General features: G+C 44.1%; 1 protein-coding gene across 7 annotated transcripts in view; it reads left to right on the top strand.

Moving 5' to 3' along the window:
• vir (VIR_N domain-containing protein) overlaps positions 1-15,408 on the top strand; it is a 228,572-nt gene that overhangs the window by 145,151 nt on the left and 68,013 nt on the right. For all 7 annotated transcript variants that reach the window (XM_084588113.1, XM_084588114.1, XM_084588112.1 and 4 more), the window contains 4 exons: positions 805-898; positions 6,424-6,501; positions 6,809-6,871; positions 14,344-14,504. In XM_084588113.1, the coding sequence (XP_084444239.1) occupies positions 805-898; positions 6,424-6,501; positions 6,809-6,871; positions 14,344-14,504 (396 nt within the window). The remainder of the gene's footprint in view (positions 1-804; positions 899-6,423; positions 6,502-6,808; positions 6,872-14,343; positions 14,505-15,408) is intronic.

The raw sequence follows: 15,408 nt of genomic DNA, 5'->3' as shown, positions 1-15,408 counted from the left end.
CCCAATGCAGGTGTGCTCTTCGTCATCAGCTGTGTTTCATGTACTTCCATGCAGCTACATAAGGCTCCTTTTTTTATTATTATTATTATTATTATTTAATTTCTGGTTGGAGTAACGAAGTATGTCATTTGAAAGGACGCTAGAGAGAAGGCTTAAACTTTTACAATTCACGATTAAAATTTTTAGTGCTTTGATTCTCTCGGAACATCGTTCATTGAAATTGTTTGCCGGTTCTGCAGCATCTAGCTACCAAGGGCTAGCGACTTATTTGCAGCACATTGGTGCTAGAAATCTTTGGAGCTAGCTGGCCATGCAGTAGAAGTCATGATATGTTTTCAGGAGTGCCACCATGTCACGTAGACTGAAATTTAACAGCAACTTTTGCAGCTGGTAAACTAGTCCCACATATCTTAGCCCTTTCTTGTGAAAGTTTGTCACTAGGTGGCAGGATCAAAGTAGGAGCACATCTGCTAATAATGAGAATATGAGCCTTGGTTATAATGGGCCTCTCGTGTAATAGAATTTTCTCTCCAGCATGTCTCTGTTATAGAGGGGTTTAACTACTTTGAAACTTTTCCATATGTGTGTGTGCTTGCAGGAAGACAAATGCAATAGGCAGTCTTGTATAGCATATTAATATTTGTAAGTACAGAGAATGGGGGTTAGCTCTCTATCATGTCTGCAGAGAGTCGCAGATCTCACAGTTGCGGAGTTTGGGTGATGGTGCACATGAAAAATCTTTGCTTGCCTTTATGTAGTTGCTTCTTTTATTCATTGTGTCATGTTAAATGTGTATTTTTGCAGTGGAAAGTACCTGGACATATTTAACTACATTCTGGCACTGTTAAACATGCCTAGTGACGACCCCACACACATTCAAGTCCAGGAGTGCATTCTGGTGAGTCGAGCATATTTTAACTAATAGTATTTAGGCAGTTTAAGTTTGTCTCCATGGAATCCAAGTGTCAGGATTTCTTCTCTTCTTTTGGAATGTGACAGTAATGTTAGACTGCATTGAGAAAAGGACTATACTAGCCCGTGACAAGCTGTGGCTAACATGTAGCATAATTGCGTTAATTCAACCCTCGTTAATTTTAAAAAAACTGAATCGTTCGGACACCTTGTCCGGTCCCTAAACTCTCGTTAGTTCGAAGGAAGTTGGCTGCACTTTGGTTAATAGCACGCATGGCGCTGGCATCCTAGTGAAATGTAAAGGCACCCTCCTTATTAATGCGAAAGCATTTCTTGGTTCATGGGTGGCATGGCCAGGATGTATGTACAGGATATGTGACTACTTACTGGAACTCCGAAAAAATGGTCATTTCCACTCAGATTTTTCACACAAGTAAACAACTATTATATCTTTTTCAAGAGATGAAAATATATGTGCGGCACATTATGTTTTTGTTTTGTTTCTTTCCCCAGTGGTAATCCCAACATTGAGTCATTTCAGACACTTTCTCCGGTCCTGTGAAGTCCAAGTGGGACTTACTATACAGTCGAACCCGGCTATATAGAACCCGGATATATCGAATTTTGGTTATATCGAACTCAATTTCACCGGTCGTTCAATATATCGAACTCCGCACCACGCACTGGAAAGTGGGCCTTCCCCAAAGACGATCGCATCACCCTTGGCCGTCTGCCGCGTGACGTTTTCAAGCCACGCGCGGAAGGAATGAGAGGGGACAGTTCGGCGACGGCTGGTCTGGGCAGCGCCGCACCCATTCCCCAAAGGCGCGGGCATCTGCAGTTATCGTTTCCCGCGCGCCAGCACATGACGTTTGCAAGCCATGTGCTTGGGTGTGCCCATTCTTTTGCCGAGCTATCTCTTTCCTTCAGCACGCGCTACGCATGCGCCAAGCCAGCTCAGCCAGTTTTCAGACAGACGTCGGACGCTTTAGCGTGTGTTGCGAACCCCCTGCGCGCGGCGGCTGACGTGGCTCTCTCTCTTTTTTTTTTTTTCTGCGAGATTCATTAATTTTTATTGGTGTGCTGTACGCGCGGCGTAGCATAAGATATGGCGACTGCGGACATTGAGAAGTGGCAGGGCTTTTTCTCTCTCTTTTTTTTTTTTTTTTTTGCGGGAGTCGTTTATCCTTGCATGTATGAATCAACGAAAGCACACGGTCAGCTGCTGCGATCATGATGCCCGCTCTAAGCGCGGCGTGATAAATCGAACCAGGCTTGTGCAATCAAGCCATCATGGGCACTCTGCCAAGTTCGCTCCCCGTCACCGCAGGAGCTATCAAAAGATAAACGCGCCCTGACGTTATCGCTGCCAAGAAATGAGCTGTGGATGAGAGGACCGAAACGGAGTGACGCAGTGACGCGCGCCATCGACATGCAAGCGAAAACGCTCGCGATTTCTGATTTCTGCCGCGGCGACACAGAAACCTTGTTTTGAGCTGCCGCGGTGGCTCGAGCGGCGAGAGGGACGCAGTTCCAAGTTTGAAAATTTTCGCTCTGTCGCTGCTGCATCGTCACTGAGATGCGCATGTGAGCGCGCTGGCCTTATTGCTTTTTTTTTTTTTTTCGAATTCTCGGGTGCAAATGATAAGGGTGGGTATATTATGCGAGTGGGTTGATTATGCGACACATGCGGTATCGTTTTTTTGCATCGTAAGTGCCGTCACAAGCCGATTTCTGTATATCGAATTATCGATATATCGAACTACTTCGCTATCCCGGTCGAGTTCGATATATCCGGGTTCGACTGTAGTATGTTGAAGGGTTGAGTGACTGCACTTGTGTAATTGGATTCAGACTGCTTTACCCTGCATTGGATGTTGCAGTAAAAACTAATAATACATATTATATTTGGAGAATGTTGTAACTGTAACCACTTCACTGAATATGTGTGGTACGGTTGTTGTTCCTTAAGAAAAGAAAGTTGCCACATAGGGTTCATAATGGTAGGTTATTTGCCAGTTTGCAGATCTTGAAAAAATACCTTGTCATCAGAGACCACTTCCTTGATATTCCCACCTGTACCGGAATCGAGCTGTGGTCATATGGTGTTTGGACTATGATAGTGTCTGGAGTGACGATTCAGTTCAGTCAGTTCAATAGTTCAGTCGTGTCCGACTCTTCGTGACCCTATGGACCATGTCACGCCACGCTTTCCGGTCTCTCACTATCTTCCTAACATCACATAACTTCATCTGCAGTGCCTCGAGGATGCCATCTAACCATCGCATTCGCTGCCTACCCCTTCTCCGGCGACCCTCAACCTTTCCCAACATCAAATCTTTCTCCAGCGACTCCTCTCTTCTCATCAGATGACCAAAGTAGCTGAGCTTTAACTTTAGAATTTGACCCTCCAATGAGCAGTCAGGGTTTATGGTCGACAATATTGACTGATTTGATCTTCTGGCAGTCCAAGGAACTCTCAAGAGTCTTCGCCAGCACCACAATTCAAACGCGTCGATTATTCGGCGGTCAGCCTTCTTCACAGTCCAACTCTCGCATCCATACGTCACAACTAGAAAGACCATAGCACGAGTTATACGGAACTTGGTTGACAGACTAATGTGTCTGCTCTTTACTAGGCGGTCAAGGCTAACCACGGCTCTCTTTCCCAGAAGCAGGCGTCTCCTAATTTCATGTCTGCAGTCTCCTTCCGAGGTAATCTTGGAGCCCAAGAAGAGAAAATCTGTCACAGCTTCCACTTCTTGTCCCTTGATGCTCCAGGACTTCATAGGGCAAGACGCCATGACCTTTGTCTTTTTAATGTTCAGTTTAAGCCCAAACTTCTCACTCTCTTCTTGTACGCGCATCAGAAGTCTCTTGAGTTCCACTTCACTTTCTGCCATTAAAGTGGTATCATCCGCATATCTAAGGTTGTTGATACGTTTTCCAGCAATCTTCACTCCAGCTGAAGACTCGTCCAGACCGGCCTTCCTCATGATGCACTCTGCATATAGGTTAAATAGGCAGGGCGACAGTATGCAGCCTTGCCTCACTCCTTTCTTAATCGGAAACCAATCAGTAAGACCATGCCCAGTTTTGACTGTGGCCTCTTGCCCTTCATACAGGTTCCTGAGGAGACAGATGAGGTGAATTGGAACTCCCATCTCTTGGAGAGCTTGCCACAATCTGCTGTGATCTATGCAGTCAAACGCTTTCGCATAATCAATAAAGCAGAAGTAGATGGGTTTCTGGAACTCTCTTGCTTTTTCCATGATCCAGCGAAGGTTGGCAATTTGGTCTCTAGTTCCTCTGCCCTTGCGAAACCCAGCTTGCTTGTCCGAAAGCTCCCGATCCACATACTGCTGCAGCCTACCTTGGAGGATTTTCAACATCACCTTGCTAGCATGCGAAATAAGCGCGATCGTGCGGTAGTTGGAACAATCTTTTGCGGTGCCTTCCTTTGGAATGGGGATGTAAACTGGCCTCCTCCAATCCTGTGGCCACTGCAGGGTTGTCCAAATCTTCTGACATAATGTATGCAGAATGTTAACAGCATCATGGTTGAGGTTTTGAAGCAACTCAACTGGAATGCCATCAATTCCGCCAGCTTTGTTCTTAGCAAGGCTGGCTAAGGCCCATTCAACTTCACTCTTCAGGATGCCCGGCTCGAGATCAGTAATCACAACCGTCTTATGTTGGGTTTGCACATTCGGGTCCTTCTTGTACAGTTCTGTGTATTCCTGCCACCTCTTCTTTATCTCTGAGGCTTCAGTGAGGTTCTTGCCTCGTTTGTCCTTTATCACGCCCAGCTTAGCACAGAAGCTTCCTTTGATATCTTTGATTGTGTTATACAGAGCTCTTGTGTTCCTTAACTGGCTGTTGTCCTCAACTGCTTGGCTCTGTATGTTCAGGAAGGCATTCTTATCTCTCCTTGCTATTTTCTGAAAATCCGCATTGAGAACCTTGTATCTTTCTCTTTCCCCCATAACTTTTGCCATCCTCCTTTCCTCAGCTATTTGCAAAGCCTCTTCAGATAACCAGTTTGCTTTCTTGCATTTCTTTTGCTTTGGAACTACCTTAGTAGCAACTTCTTGTATTATACCACGAACATCAGTCCATATCTCTTCGGGCTCTTTGTCTTCTAGATCTAATTCTCCTCCTATTAGACAAGTGCTAAACAAAATTACAGTACGAATGCTATTGTAACATTAGTTGCTGCAGGAGTTTTCGAGCAGACTTTCAACCAGCACATTATGTCTGTGATTCTGGTAAAACACATTTTATTTTTGTGAAATTTAACTCAATTTTCTTCTTTTCCCCCATTAAGCCAAATGACATTGTAAGTCAAGCAATTGTGTGTGTGTGTGTGTGTGTGTGTGTGTGTGTGTGTGTGTGTGTGTGTGTGTGTGTGTGTGTGTGTGTGTGTGTGTGTGTGTGTGTGTGTGTGTGTGTGTGTGTGTGTGTGTGTGTGTGTGTGTGTGTGTGTGTGTGTGTGTGTGTGTGTGTGTGTGTGTGTGTGTGTGAGAGAGAGAGAGAGAGAGAGAGAGGGTAGGGGGTGGAGTTCACAGAAAAATGTGCTTGTTTGTTTAATTATAACTGCCTCTTGCTGCAAGCGTGCATTAACATTATTTCACACCACTTGTGCAATTTTTTAGCGCTATTATATTGCATATGGTGCATGCACTCCACATACAAAACCACATCCAAGAAGCATTGAACTGCTGATTGCTGAGTAGTGTGGGTAGCTTTTGGTTTTTGTTTTTTTTTCACTTCTTTGCTGCTTAAATATTGTTGCGAGTGGAAATCACGCACCAGTGGGCAACACCACTCCGGAATCGATGGGCACCGCTTAACCGCTCAACTACACACTCAACATCGTCTTCGTCAACCCACCAAGACACTTCGTTTTTCACTTGCTGAATGCCTGCATGGTACAGCAGATAACAATATGAGCAAAGCTGTTGACTATCCTTCTTTCGTACATTGTATAAATTGCGTGTTGCTTGCTTCTTATCACTTAAAAGTAATTTATTTGCAGAAAACCTTGGAGAGTGTTTGTTTATTTTTATGTAAGGTCCTTTATTATCCCAATTGCATGCAGGCCTTCTATTCCTGAAAGCCCTCATTTACAGGTGTTTTCTTTGTGCTGTCTCAACTTCACTGAGCATTGGTGATCAACCTTGGTTGCTCTTTCTTATTGTGCTGATGTTGTGTTTGTTTTAAGCTGAGCAGATACCATTGTTTGTGCATGCTAGGCTGTAATTATGCAGGTGGAAAGTACTGCAGAGCTTAATTCTGTGATGCAGTCACATTCTCTTTTTTTTTTTTTTTTTTTTTTCAAAAATTTCATGCGAGGCCAAAAAATTTCAGTAATATTAATGTACCAGAAATGGCGTACTATTTTCTAGCTGTTTTCTTACTTTTTTAAGGGTTGCCAAAGTGCATTATTTACGGGGCATACGCTGAGTTGTGGTTGCTTCATTACATGGCTGTTTTGTAACTAACTTGCAGGCAACAATTCAGGCATTGTGTGACACAGAGATTGCGCTTGCACATGTCGAAGATGGCCCACCTGACTCGGCTATTGGGGTAAGCATCTGTGATATCATTACTACAGTTCACCCTGGACATATTGGTCCCGGTTATGTCGAAAAGTAGTGAAAATATCCCCTTGAAAATCTCATGCAAAAGTATAGCAGTTCTAATCACATTTATCAAGGTCTTGTTCAGCAGTGCAGTGCGGGGCTAGTCAGATAGGCATATGCGGAGAGCCATAAAAAAAATATGTATTTTATTGAGTTTGTTTTATTCAGAGCATGATGAGGTACACCACTTCCTTGGTGTTTCGTTACTTGTAACGACACTTGTTTATGAATAGTGTCTGTGGTTTCTGCAGGTCTCTCAACCTTCTAAGACAAGTGGGGATGAGAAGCCTGATGTGGGCCAAGCATTGAGAAGGGTAAGCACGTGACATTTCTCGTTTCGTGCATTTCATATCTGCTGTTCTCTTCTTTTTTTACAATTTAGGGAAGTGCCCCTCATTAAGCAGCTCCTTTCCAATTGAGGCGAAATTCAGGGTGCCCACATACTGTGTAATGTCAGTAGCCTCAATGCACATTGAAGGACCCCAGTTGATCGAAATCAATCCAGAGTCCCCTGTTTCAGCATCCCTCATAGCCAGTGTCGTTTTGGTATGTTAAGTCATGCACATATTCTGCACTGCATCATAAAGCATTCAGCCTTGCTTTCTTTCAGATGTTCGCACCCATTATATTGGTTTAAATTTACAGCTATGCAGGCACTGTAGTCTCCTACTGCAAGAAAAAAAAATGTTCTTTATACACATACTTTAGTTTTTCCCCCATATTCGAATTCGAATATGAATATGGGGGGGGGAATGCCTTCAAATATCGAATATTTAATGAGTGAAAAAAAAAAAGGAAAATTTAAAAAAGCATTGTTCATCTTGCTTATTTCAGAATTTAAATTGCATTTGCAAAAGTAGAATTACACAGAAGTGTATACCCAAAAAATTCATTATGAACTTTATGTGAGATGCTATGTACCAGTGTTTTGTGCAGGAAGGACCTGCATGGAACTGGGTGGAGGTGTCATATTGTTCTTACAGTAAACTCTCTCTAATTTTGCCTTGAAGGGACCAGAAAAATGTCCAAATTAACCAAAAGCTCCCTATTGAATTGGCGCGAAAAATCTGCCGAAAACCATTTGCATCAAAGTAATTTTACCTGATGAACATCTGCACAAGGATTATCTGCATCTGAGATGAAACCAAAGTGAGAATAGCATATTTTTCTCGGTTTCGTCATGTGCTTTACTTCACGCATACTGTCGGTAAGGCCCTTTTTGCAGAGAGGCCCCTGAGCCTTTTGAGGACGCCTCACTGCATAGTAAACGTGGTCAAGTCATTGTTGTGAAGTGCGCAGTGTGGTGCACACACTGTCAGGAAGGTTCCTCTTTGTAAAACAGCCCCTATCGCTTCTTGAAGGGACCTCACTGCATAGTCAGCACGGAAGCATTGTGGTGAAGTGTGCGGTGCAGTGAATTATAAAATTTTTGGTGTATTCGACAATATTTAAATGTAAGCAGTTTTGAATATGAATTGAATAACAAACATAATCGATTCGTATTCGAAAATTAAATTACTATTCGCACACCCCTAGTTTCAGTGCATAGATTTGCTCGTCAAAACAAAAGAAATGTCAGAAAATGTAGTTCTTATTTTAGGTTTATGATTCTAGGACCACTATATAATATACTGGGTGTTTATTAAACAGATTTACAGATCATCTTAAACCCTGCTAGAGATACTCCGATGCGGTCTGTGCAGACGGATTGTGCAGCAATGTACGTGATAAATCTCGGTGAGGAAACGACTGACTAAAATTAACAAATGAACTTTACTTCGGTTTCAAGAGCTAACGTTATATTAAGACCTTTGAGGCCGTCAACACAGAAATTGAGTCCAGTTTTAAGTTTTCTTTATCGGCAATGGATTTCTAATTATTTAACTAAAAAATTCTTACATTTGACGTTAAATATTTCGAGCTGTATTGTTGATAAAGAAATTTTAAAAGCAGGATTGAACTTTTATGTGGACAGCCTTCAATTCCTAATATTAATGTTGTCCCTTAAGGTCAAATGTAAAAGAGTTTATTAGTTAAGTTTAGTTATTCGTTTCATTGCTAAAGTCTATCGCATACTGTCGGGGACAAAAGTTTGTGGGCCACACAAACTTCAACCAATGCGCATGACTTTCGTTTCTGCTGGTAGCCTTGAACCATACTGGTCGGTGTGAAAGTTGTACAGTAAAAGCTAGTTAATTCGAACTTCACGGGACCGGGAAAAAAGTTCAAATTATCCGATGTTCAAATTATCGAATGGCCTCGAAAAAACTAACAAGAACCATTTGTATTACCGTAAATGTAGCGTATTTAGTCGCGTAACGAACTCGTAACGATTTCGCTCGCATAATGAACCCACCCAGCCCCAATTTGTGCCAACCAATGCGAAAAAAAAATATAAAGGCGTCAGTCGTTAGCGTGTCCTTTCGTTTCACGCTGTCACAGTCCACAACACATTTCTTGGCAGTGGGCCAAGATGATGCGCACTGATAACCGCGTATTTATCTTTTGACTTTAGCTCCAGCAGGGTGGGGGGAAGCAAACTTGGCAAAGTGCCAGCGCTTGTCGGGTTGTACAAGCCTCCTTTTCAGTATGTTCGCTTTATCATGCTACCAGCCACTGGGACGGGCGGGCGCATCTACTGCCACTCCAATAATCGGAACGCGGGATAGCAGCAAGCGGCTTTTGAAGCGAATGGTGCCAGGCGTCATGATTGCATGATCGCGGCTGACTTGCATGCTTCCTGTTGACAACTGATGGTTGGAAGGATGGATGGCTATAGCAAAAAAAAAAAAAAGAAAAGAAAAAGTAACCCGTAGTGCCTGTCCGAGATCATAGTCTTTCATGGGCATTGGCTGGGACCGCTCCGACAGTACTTATCCCTATTTCCAAATTAGCAGGGTTGAAATAAATGAGTATTTAGTTCCGAGCTCAGGCAGCCGCCGCCGCGGCCATGCACTGACCTTGCCGGGCCGCCGTTCCCACTCTCCAACGCCACCAGCCGCCGCGCTGGTCATGGCGCCATTTAAGTTTTACTCACTTTTCCGTGGTTTTACCTGGTTCCATCTTCTGTCCACGCTTTGGACGTGCGCGGTCTTTAACTATGCCTTCCGATCGCGGAGGTGTTTCTTTACTTTTTGTTTTTTTGGCCGCGTGATGTGCGCCAAGCCGCCCAGACGCGGCAGTGCGTAGTTCGAATTATCTGTAGTGGAACCGACTCGCGTTCGAATTAACAGGCTTTTTTATACACAGATCTCTATGGAGCTTGGCCGAACCAAGTAGTGTAGTTCGAATTATCGAGGTTCGAATTAACGAGCTTTCACTGTACTATAGTTCTTTCATGTGTGCTAGAGAAATAAGGTGATAATGTGTTTACATTGTGCTTCTAGTCCAAAATCGCCAGACGCTTGGTCCAGAGACATTTGTCCCCGATAGTACATAATGTTCGCCTTGCTGTACAAACCACCTCCACAGACCACATCGATGTTTCTTGTAGTTAGATACACGGTGGAAGAAAGAGAGGTGCTCCGACGGCGCGACCACACTGCAGTGAGAGAGAGGCTGCTTAGTGTGCTCGGAAGAGAGGGCCGCCGCTCTGGGGCCATCCCCTCCACTTATTCTGCTGGCGTGCCTATGGAGCAGCGGCGCATGCGCTGATAATTTTCCATTTCAGTCACCACTCATAAACCATAACCTTGAGTCTTTTCTGTTTTTGTTGTTTACACATCTATTTCTGAACAGGCAGAACCTTTCGAACCGTTTACTGATAAAAAAATTAGATGGGCTCAACGCTGCTGAAGCGAATATGGAGCGAAGGCATTAGCTGCGGGTGACCGAGCATTCTTCTTCTCCTTCTTTTTTTTTCCCCAGCCCACATATAAAGCCGTATGAACGTGCCTTAGTGGCCTATAGGGATAATGTGATTGCCAGGGTCCCTGGTAGGCTGATTCTGACATAACCGTGAAACGAGAGACCCAAGTTGGCAGCTCCTGCCAGGAGACCACGGACATGGCACACAGCGGCGAGCGGTTAGACCTGGCGTAGTATTGCTTTCGTAATAATAACTGTTTTCGAGGGAGGAGAGAGACGTGTCGTCTGCTCAAGCAGACGACGCCCAGTGCGCGCTTTGAACGCGCTCCTAACGGATTGCTGCTTTATGTGGCCAAAAAAAGAACACCGTCATGTCATCATGCCACCAACAACAATGCCTCATGGGTAACGGGCAACTCGGCTGATGTGTGTACGATGATATGCGAGACCATCTCACGGAGTCTATTAGATTGCGACTGCAGAGACGCATGTGCTCTGACCCGATATCTACCAGCTGTGCACTTTGATACCAGACGATGCTGTTGTACACCTCAAGCGATATGCTGTTAACTTAATGCTTACTTCAACATCGACGAATTCCATTGGATTTCTATGCACTGAGCATAAAGCAAATATGACAGCGCATCCCCTAAATTACTATGTTGCAGCGAGGTTGCGACAGTTCAGCAGACAAAAACGGTCGGGGAAAAAAAACAAGTCACACAATTTGAGAAAGCCCACAAAGCTACTATATGCAATTGTGGCAACGAAAAAACCAGACGTTCTAAGAGCTAGTTGGCTCTCAACAGACAAATTAAGGCGTATGTACCATGGTTGCTGCGAGGCTTCTTATGTCCAGCTGTACTCGGTAACTCAAAGCCAAACAGCTGTGGAGTAACTTTGAACTGGCTGAGTGTGCTCGCCAATATTATTTGATACAGCCCCAGCTGGTCACAGTGTGTATGTGCGTCTGCAGATCGAGAATGATGACATGCGGTGCTGGTTGCGGTTCTGTGTTTTTATACTAATTTTTATGCACATTTAAGTTTTGTTTAAGCATTCAAGTAGAATGGTACCAGTTGCCTTAAACGATATCAGATACATGCTTATATGCCTCACACGTACGGCTTTTATTCTAAATAAAAAAAAATAAAAAAAAACTACTGACTGCAAAGCTTTCTCTGGTTACACATCCCATATACAAGTAAAACAATCGATTGTAGCATCCTAGCTTGAATTTGTGCCGTAATGTTTTACAGCGTGATAAAAAAAAAAAAAGAGCAATGCAAACCCATTGGCATACCTATGGGCTCTGCTGTTTATCTTGTATCTCAGTCGCAGAAAAAAAAAAAGAAGAACATTAGAGTTGTTTGTATTATAACTGATGTGATTAGCATGTTATTCAAACAGTGTGCTTTGTCATTTGAATTTCTTCTAATCGCACTTCTACCACCTGGACAGAAGCACGATTAGAAGAAATTCGAATAGCAAAGCTCGTAGATGCCCCACGGTGTCCACATTCCTTTTCTATCCCGATAGCATCTGACAACTTGCGCATATTGGCAGCTGTGGAGGCTAATCTAGTTACCTTGCACTTCTTTGAACGCCTTTAACGTGTCACTGCCTCACATGCTTTCAAAAAATATTGCATTACCAAACTATCTTGTAAACCTTAAAATTGCATATCAGCAATGAATGAAATCATTCATGCGTCCCTGAGCCAAATTGTAGCTCAGAAGATGGGCAGAAATATAAAGGTGTATACCTGCAACCAAAAAAAAAAAACAAATGTTTCAGGCAGGTGAACGCCGACATGTGTCAAAATCAAGTGCCCGTTCCAGGTGCACCTATAGAAGTGCCAGTGAAACGAGAGACGAGAATGGCCCCCCAGTACCGGAGCTGCCCCTGGCGGCTGCGTCATGCGTAGCAGTGTTAGCGGCCACTCCTCATAGCGCTGTTCGATCACCTCACTTTCTTCCACCATGGTTAGGTATATCGATAAATCAAGATATATCCCCGAGTCGCAGTCGTGGCCGAGTGGTTTGGGCGCCCATCTCGGCTGCAGGAGGTGGTCAGTTCGAAATCTGCCGCCGGACACCCACCAGTAAAATGGGTACAAGCGTCCCCCGGCCCGGCGCCTAGCTCTCTCAGGGGTGTGCGTTTAGAAGAGGCTCTGCTAACCCTGCTGTGCTCCTTCGAGGGTTTAAAGTTTCGAGCAAACTAATGACCTGCAAAGGTCGGGTTGACAGTGAAAAGCAGAAAAAAGGGCCACATAATGGGCTTTTGCCACACAAAGCGGACTTATTGTTGTCCGATGGTGGATCACTGCCGCACCGGAGCAACTATTTGAGACCTATGACCCCTCTCCCAAACATTTCACCCCAAAGAGCCGAGCACCAGGCCGGGGGAAAGCTTGTACCCATTAAAAAGCAGGTGTCTGCTCAGCGGCACCAGGGATCAAACCTGGTACCTCCCGAACACAAGGCGGATGCTCTACCCTAAGGGCACGCTTCGAAGGAGCACAGCAGGGTTAGCAGAGCCTCTTCCAAATGCACACCCCTATAAGAGCCGGGCGCCAGGCTGGGGGACGCTTGTACCCAATTTTACCGGTTGGTGTCCGGCAGCGGGTTTCGAACTGACCACCTCCTGCAGCCGAGACGGGCGCCCAAACAAATCGGCCACAATATATCATAGATTTATCGATGTGTATTGAATAAAGGCCTATGAACAGTTAAAAACACACCCGGTATATATTCCTACTTGCACAGCTAATTCCAGTGCTGTTTCAATTCATTTTTGAGAGAAAGGTACAGTGCGAAAAAAAGATTAGATCAATTGTAAACTTTTTCATCAAATATTAATTTACTTTTTTCCAACTGCAGCTTCTGTGTATCATTTGTGCTAAATTTCAGTAACATACCTTTGGTTATAGCATTGCTACAGAATATGTTATGATACCTTCTTGTGGGCACATTGTCAGTAGCGTCAAAGCAGAACTGCATGATATCGCTGAACGACACCTGACGAGTTCACATTTTTGAATGGAGGAACCACATGAATGGAAGCGCGGAAAATGCACAAAGCTGCCAGTGAGCTTCCAAAAAGCTGTGATCGGTTGGCTGGCTGATGCACTGCCGATAGCCTCAGTTGCTGTGGGCTGGCGCAAATGGCGCGAAGCAAATAAAAGCAAATCTGAAACTAAGTAGGCCTATTCTGTGGCACAAAGCAACAAAGCTACCCTGGCTGTCCATTTTTTGTCACACCTGTCATTGTGCGCACGTCTGAGATTTGCAGTCAACTCTGCAACATGCATTTCAGGTTAGAGGAGGGCTATTTTGATGCTCATTTACCATTGCAATTGTACCTGAACGCAGCCTAACTGATGCAGACCCATAGCATATGGCCATTGGCTGGGACTGCACTGAGCTTGGACAGTAAGACTTGGCTAAAAGTGTTCTTGAAATAATAGGCTTTTTGTTGCAAGTCTTGGCGGGGGGGAGAAGTAGGTAGCCACTGCCGGGGCTATCGCCCGCTTTCCTCAGGTGTCTCCGGTCGCCATGCTGGTCATGGTACAGTTTGGTTTTACCTATATTTTTATAGTTTTACCTGGTTTTATCTCTCCTGGTTTTGGAGGCGACTTAGCCTTATGACAGTGCCACCCTATCACGAGAGCGTTTCTCTGGCCATGTGCCGGGTGCCAAGCTGGTGCGTCATTCGATTATCTTTGGGGGAACTGACTTGCATTTGGACTAATTGGCTTTTTTGAACGCAGACTTTTATGCGGCTTGGGCTGGACGAAGTAGTACATTTCGAATTATTGAGGTTCGGATTAACAGGCTTTCACTGTTATTGAATTTTGATAAAGCAGGATGCTGTGTGTTGTGATTTTTGTTGTCTTTCATACATAAATTTTTTCTTGTGCCTGATCAGGACTGTCCTCTTCTTTTTCTCTTCCTTTTCCCCACTACCTAACCGCCAGCTTGTGAACGCTCTTCCATCAAAAGAGCTGCTCAACACAATATGCTCATCTCTGGTCCAGCATTTGACAAATACTTCTCACAGCTATAGCACTGTGGTGCTGGCACTGAGGATACTGATCATGCTGACAGAGCACGACTTTGGTTTTTATGCTGTAAAGACGTGAGTGCATCTTTTCTCCCTGCATGTAGCTTAGGTGCCAGCACCCATTGTCCGTGAATAATGTGCAAGTAAAAATGTTTGCATGAGATTTTTATTTTCTTAGTCAAAGAGGCAAGAAGAGGTTTCAAACTGCAGAAAACATTTATTAGAGTTACGAGTGTTGCTGGGTTTTTAAAACTCTTCTGCTTCTAAATTTGGATATAGATGATTGTTGCTGGGTTTTTAAAACTCTTCTGCTTCTAAATTTGGATATAGATGATATCCTGCAAACAGAACTTTCGGAAATGTCAGGCGTGATTTGCAGGAAAGTGCACTATCTTTTGAAATGCTAGAATTTTGTGCATTGTACAGATTCTACTTCGCAAATCAAGTCTGCATTGGTGTAGCATGAGTAACGCTTTTAAGGCCAACCTACGCACGGTGGACTTTTTTGTCAAAGTTGATGCAGCTAAAAAATATAGTGCAGCACGCTGCCAGCATACATTGCCATCCAGGCAAGCTGAGTGTCTGGCCACTGCTGCGATGCTGACAGCGTGCAGCACAGTTCCACAGGGAAAAACTGTGGCAGTTGGCAATTCCTTCCTTTTTAACTTGAGGCATAGCGTGTGTGGGAAAAGCCTGAAAGAAAAGCATTGGGTATTGCGTAATTTGTTTAGTCAGCTTCACCTCATTGCGCTTTGCTGCGAATGCAACGTTACTGGCCTTCAATGAGATAGGGATAAAAAACAAAACATGGACTAGCCAATTATAAAACTTTTGTACATTGAATGCCAGATAGGCATTCCATGTTGTAGTTTCTTGTTATTACGAAATGTGCCCTTTTTGTAAGTATCTGCATGAGTATGTGAGTAGTGAGGTGAAAGGAACTAGCCCCCATTGCTGCTTTGCTTTTCTAGCTCCCATT

Source organism: Amblyomma maculatum, chromosome 1 (genome assembly GCF_055883805.1).
Source record: "Amblyomma maculatum isolate TAMU_Amacu chromosome 1, ASM5588380v1, whole genome shotgun sequence".
NCBI classification, from domain to species: domain Eukaryota; kingdom Metazoa; phylum Arthropoda; class Arachnida; order Ixodida; family Ixodidae; genus Amblyomma; species Amblyomma maculatum.
This window is presented reverse-complemented; position numbering and strand designations above follow the sequence as displayed.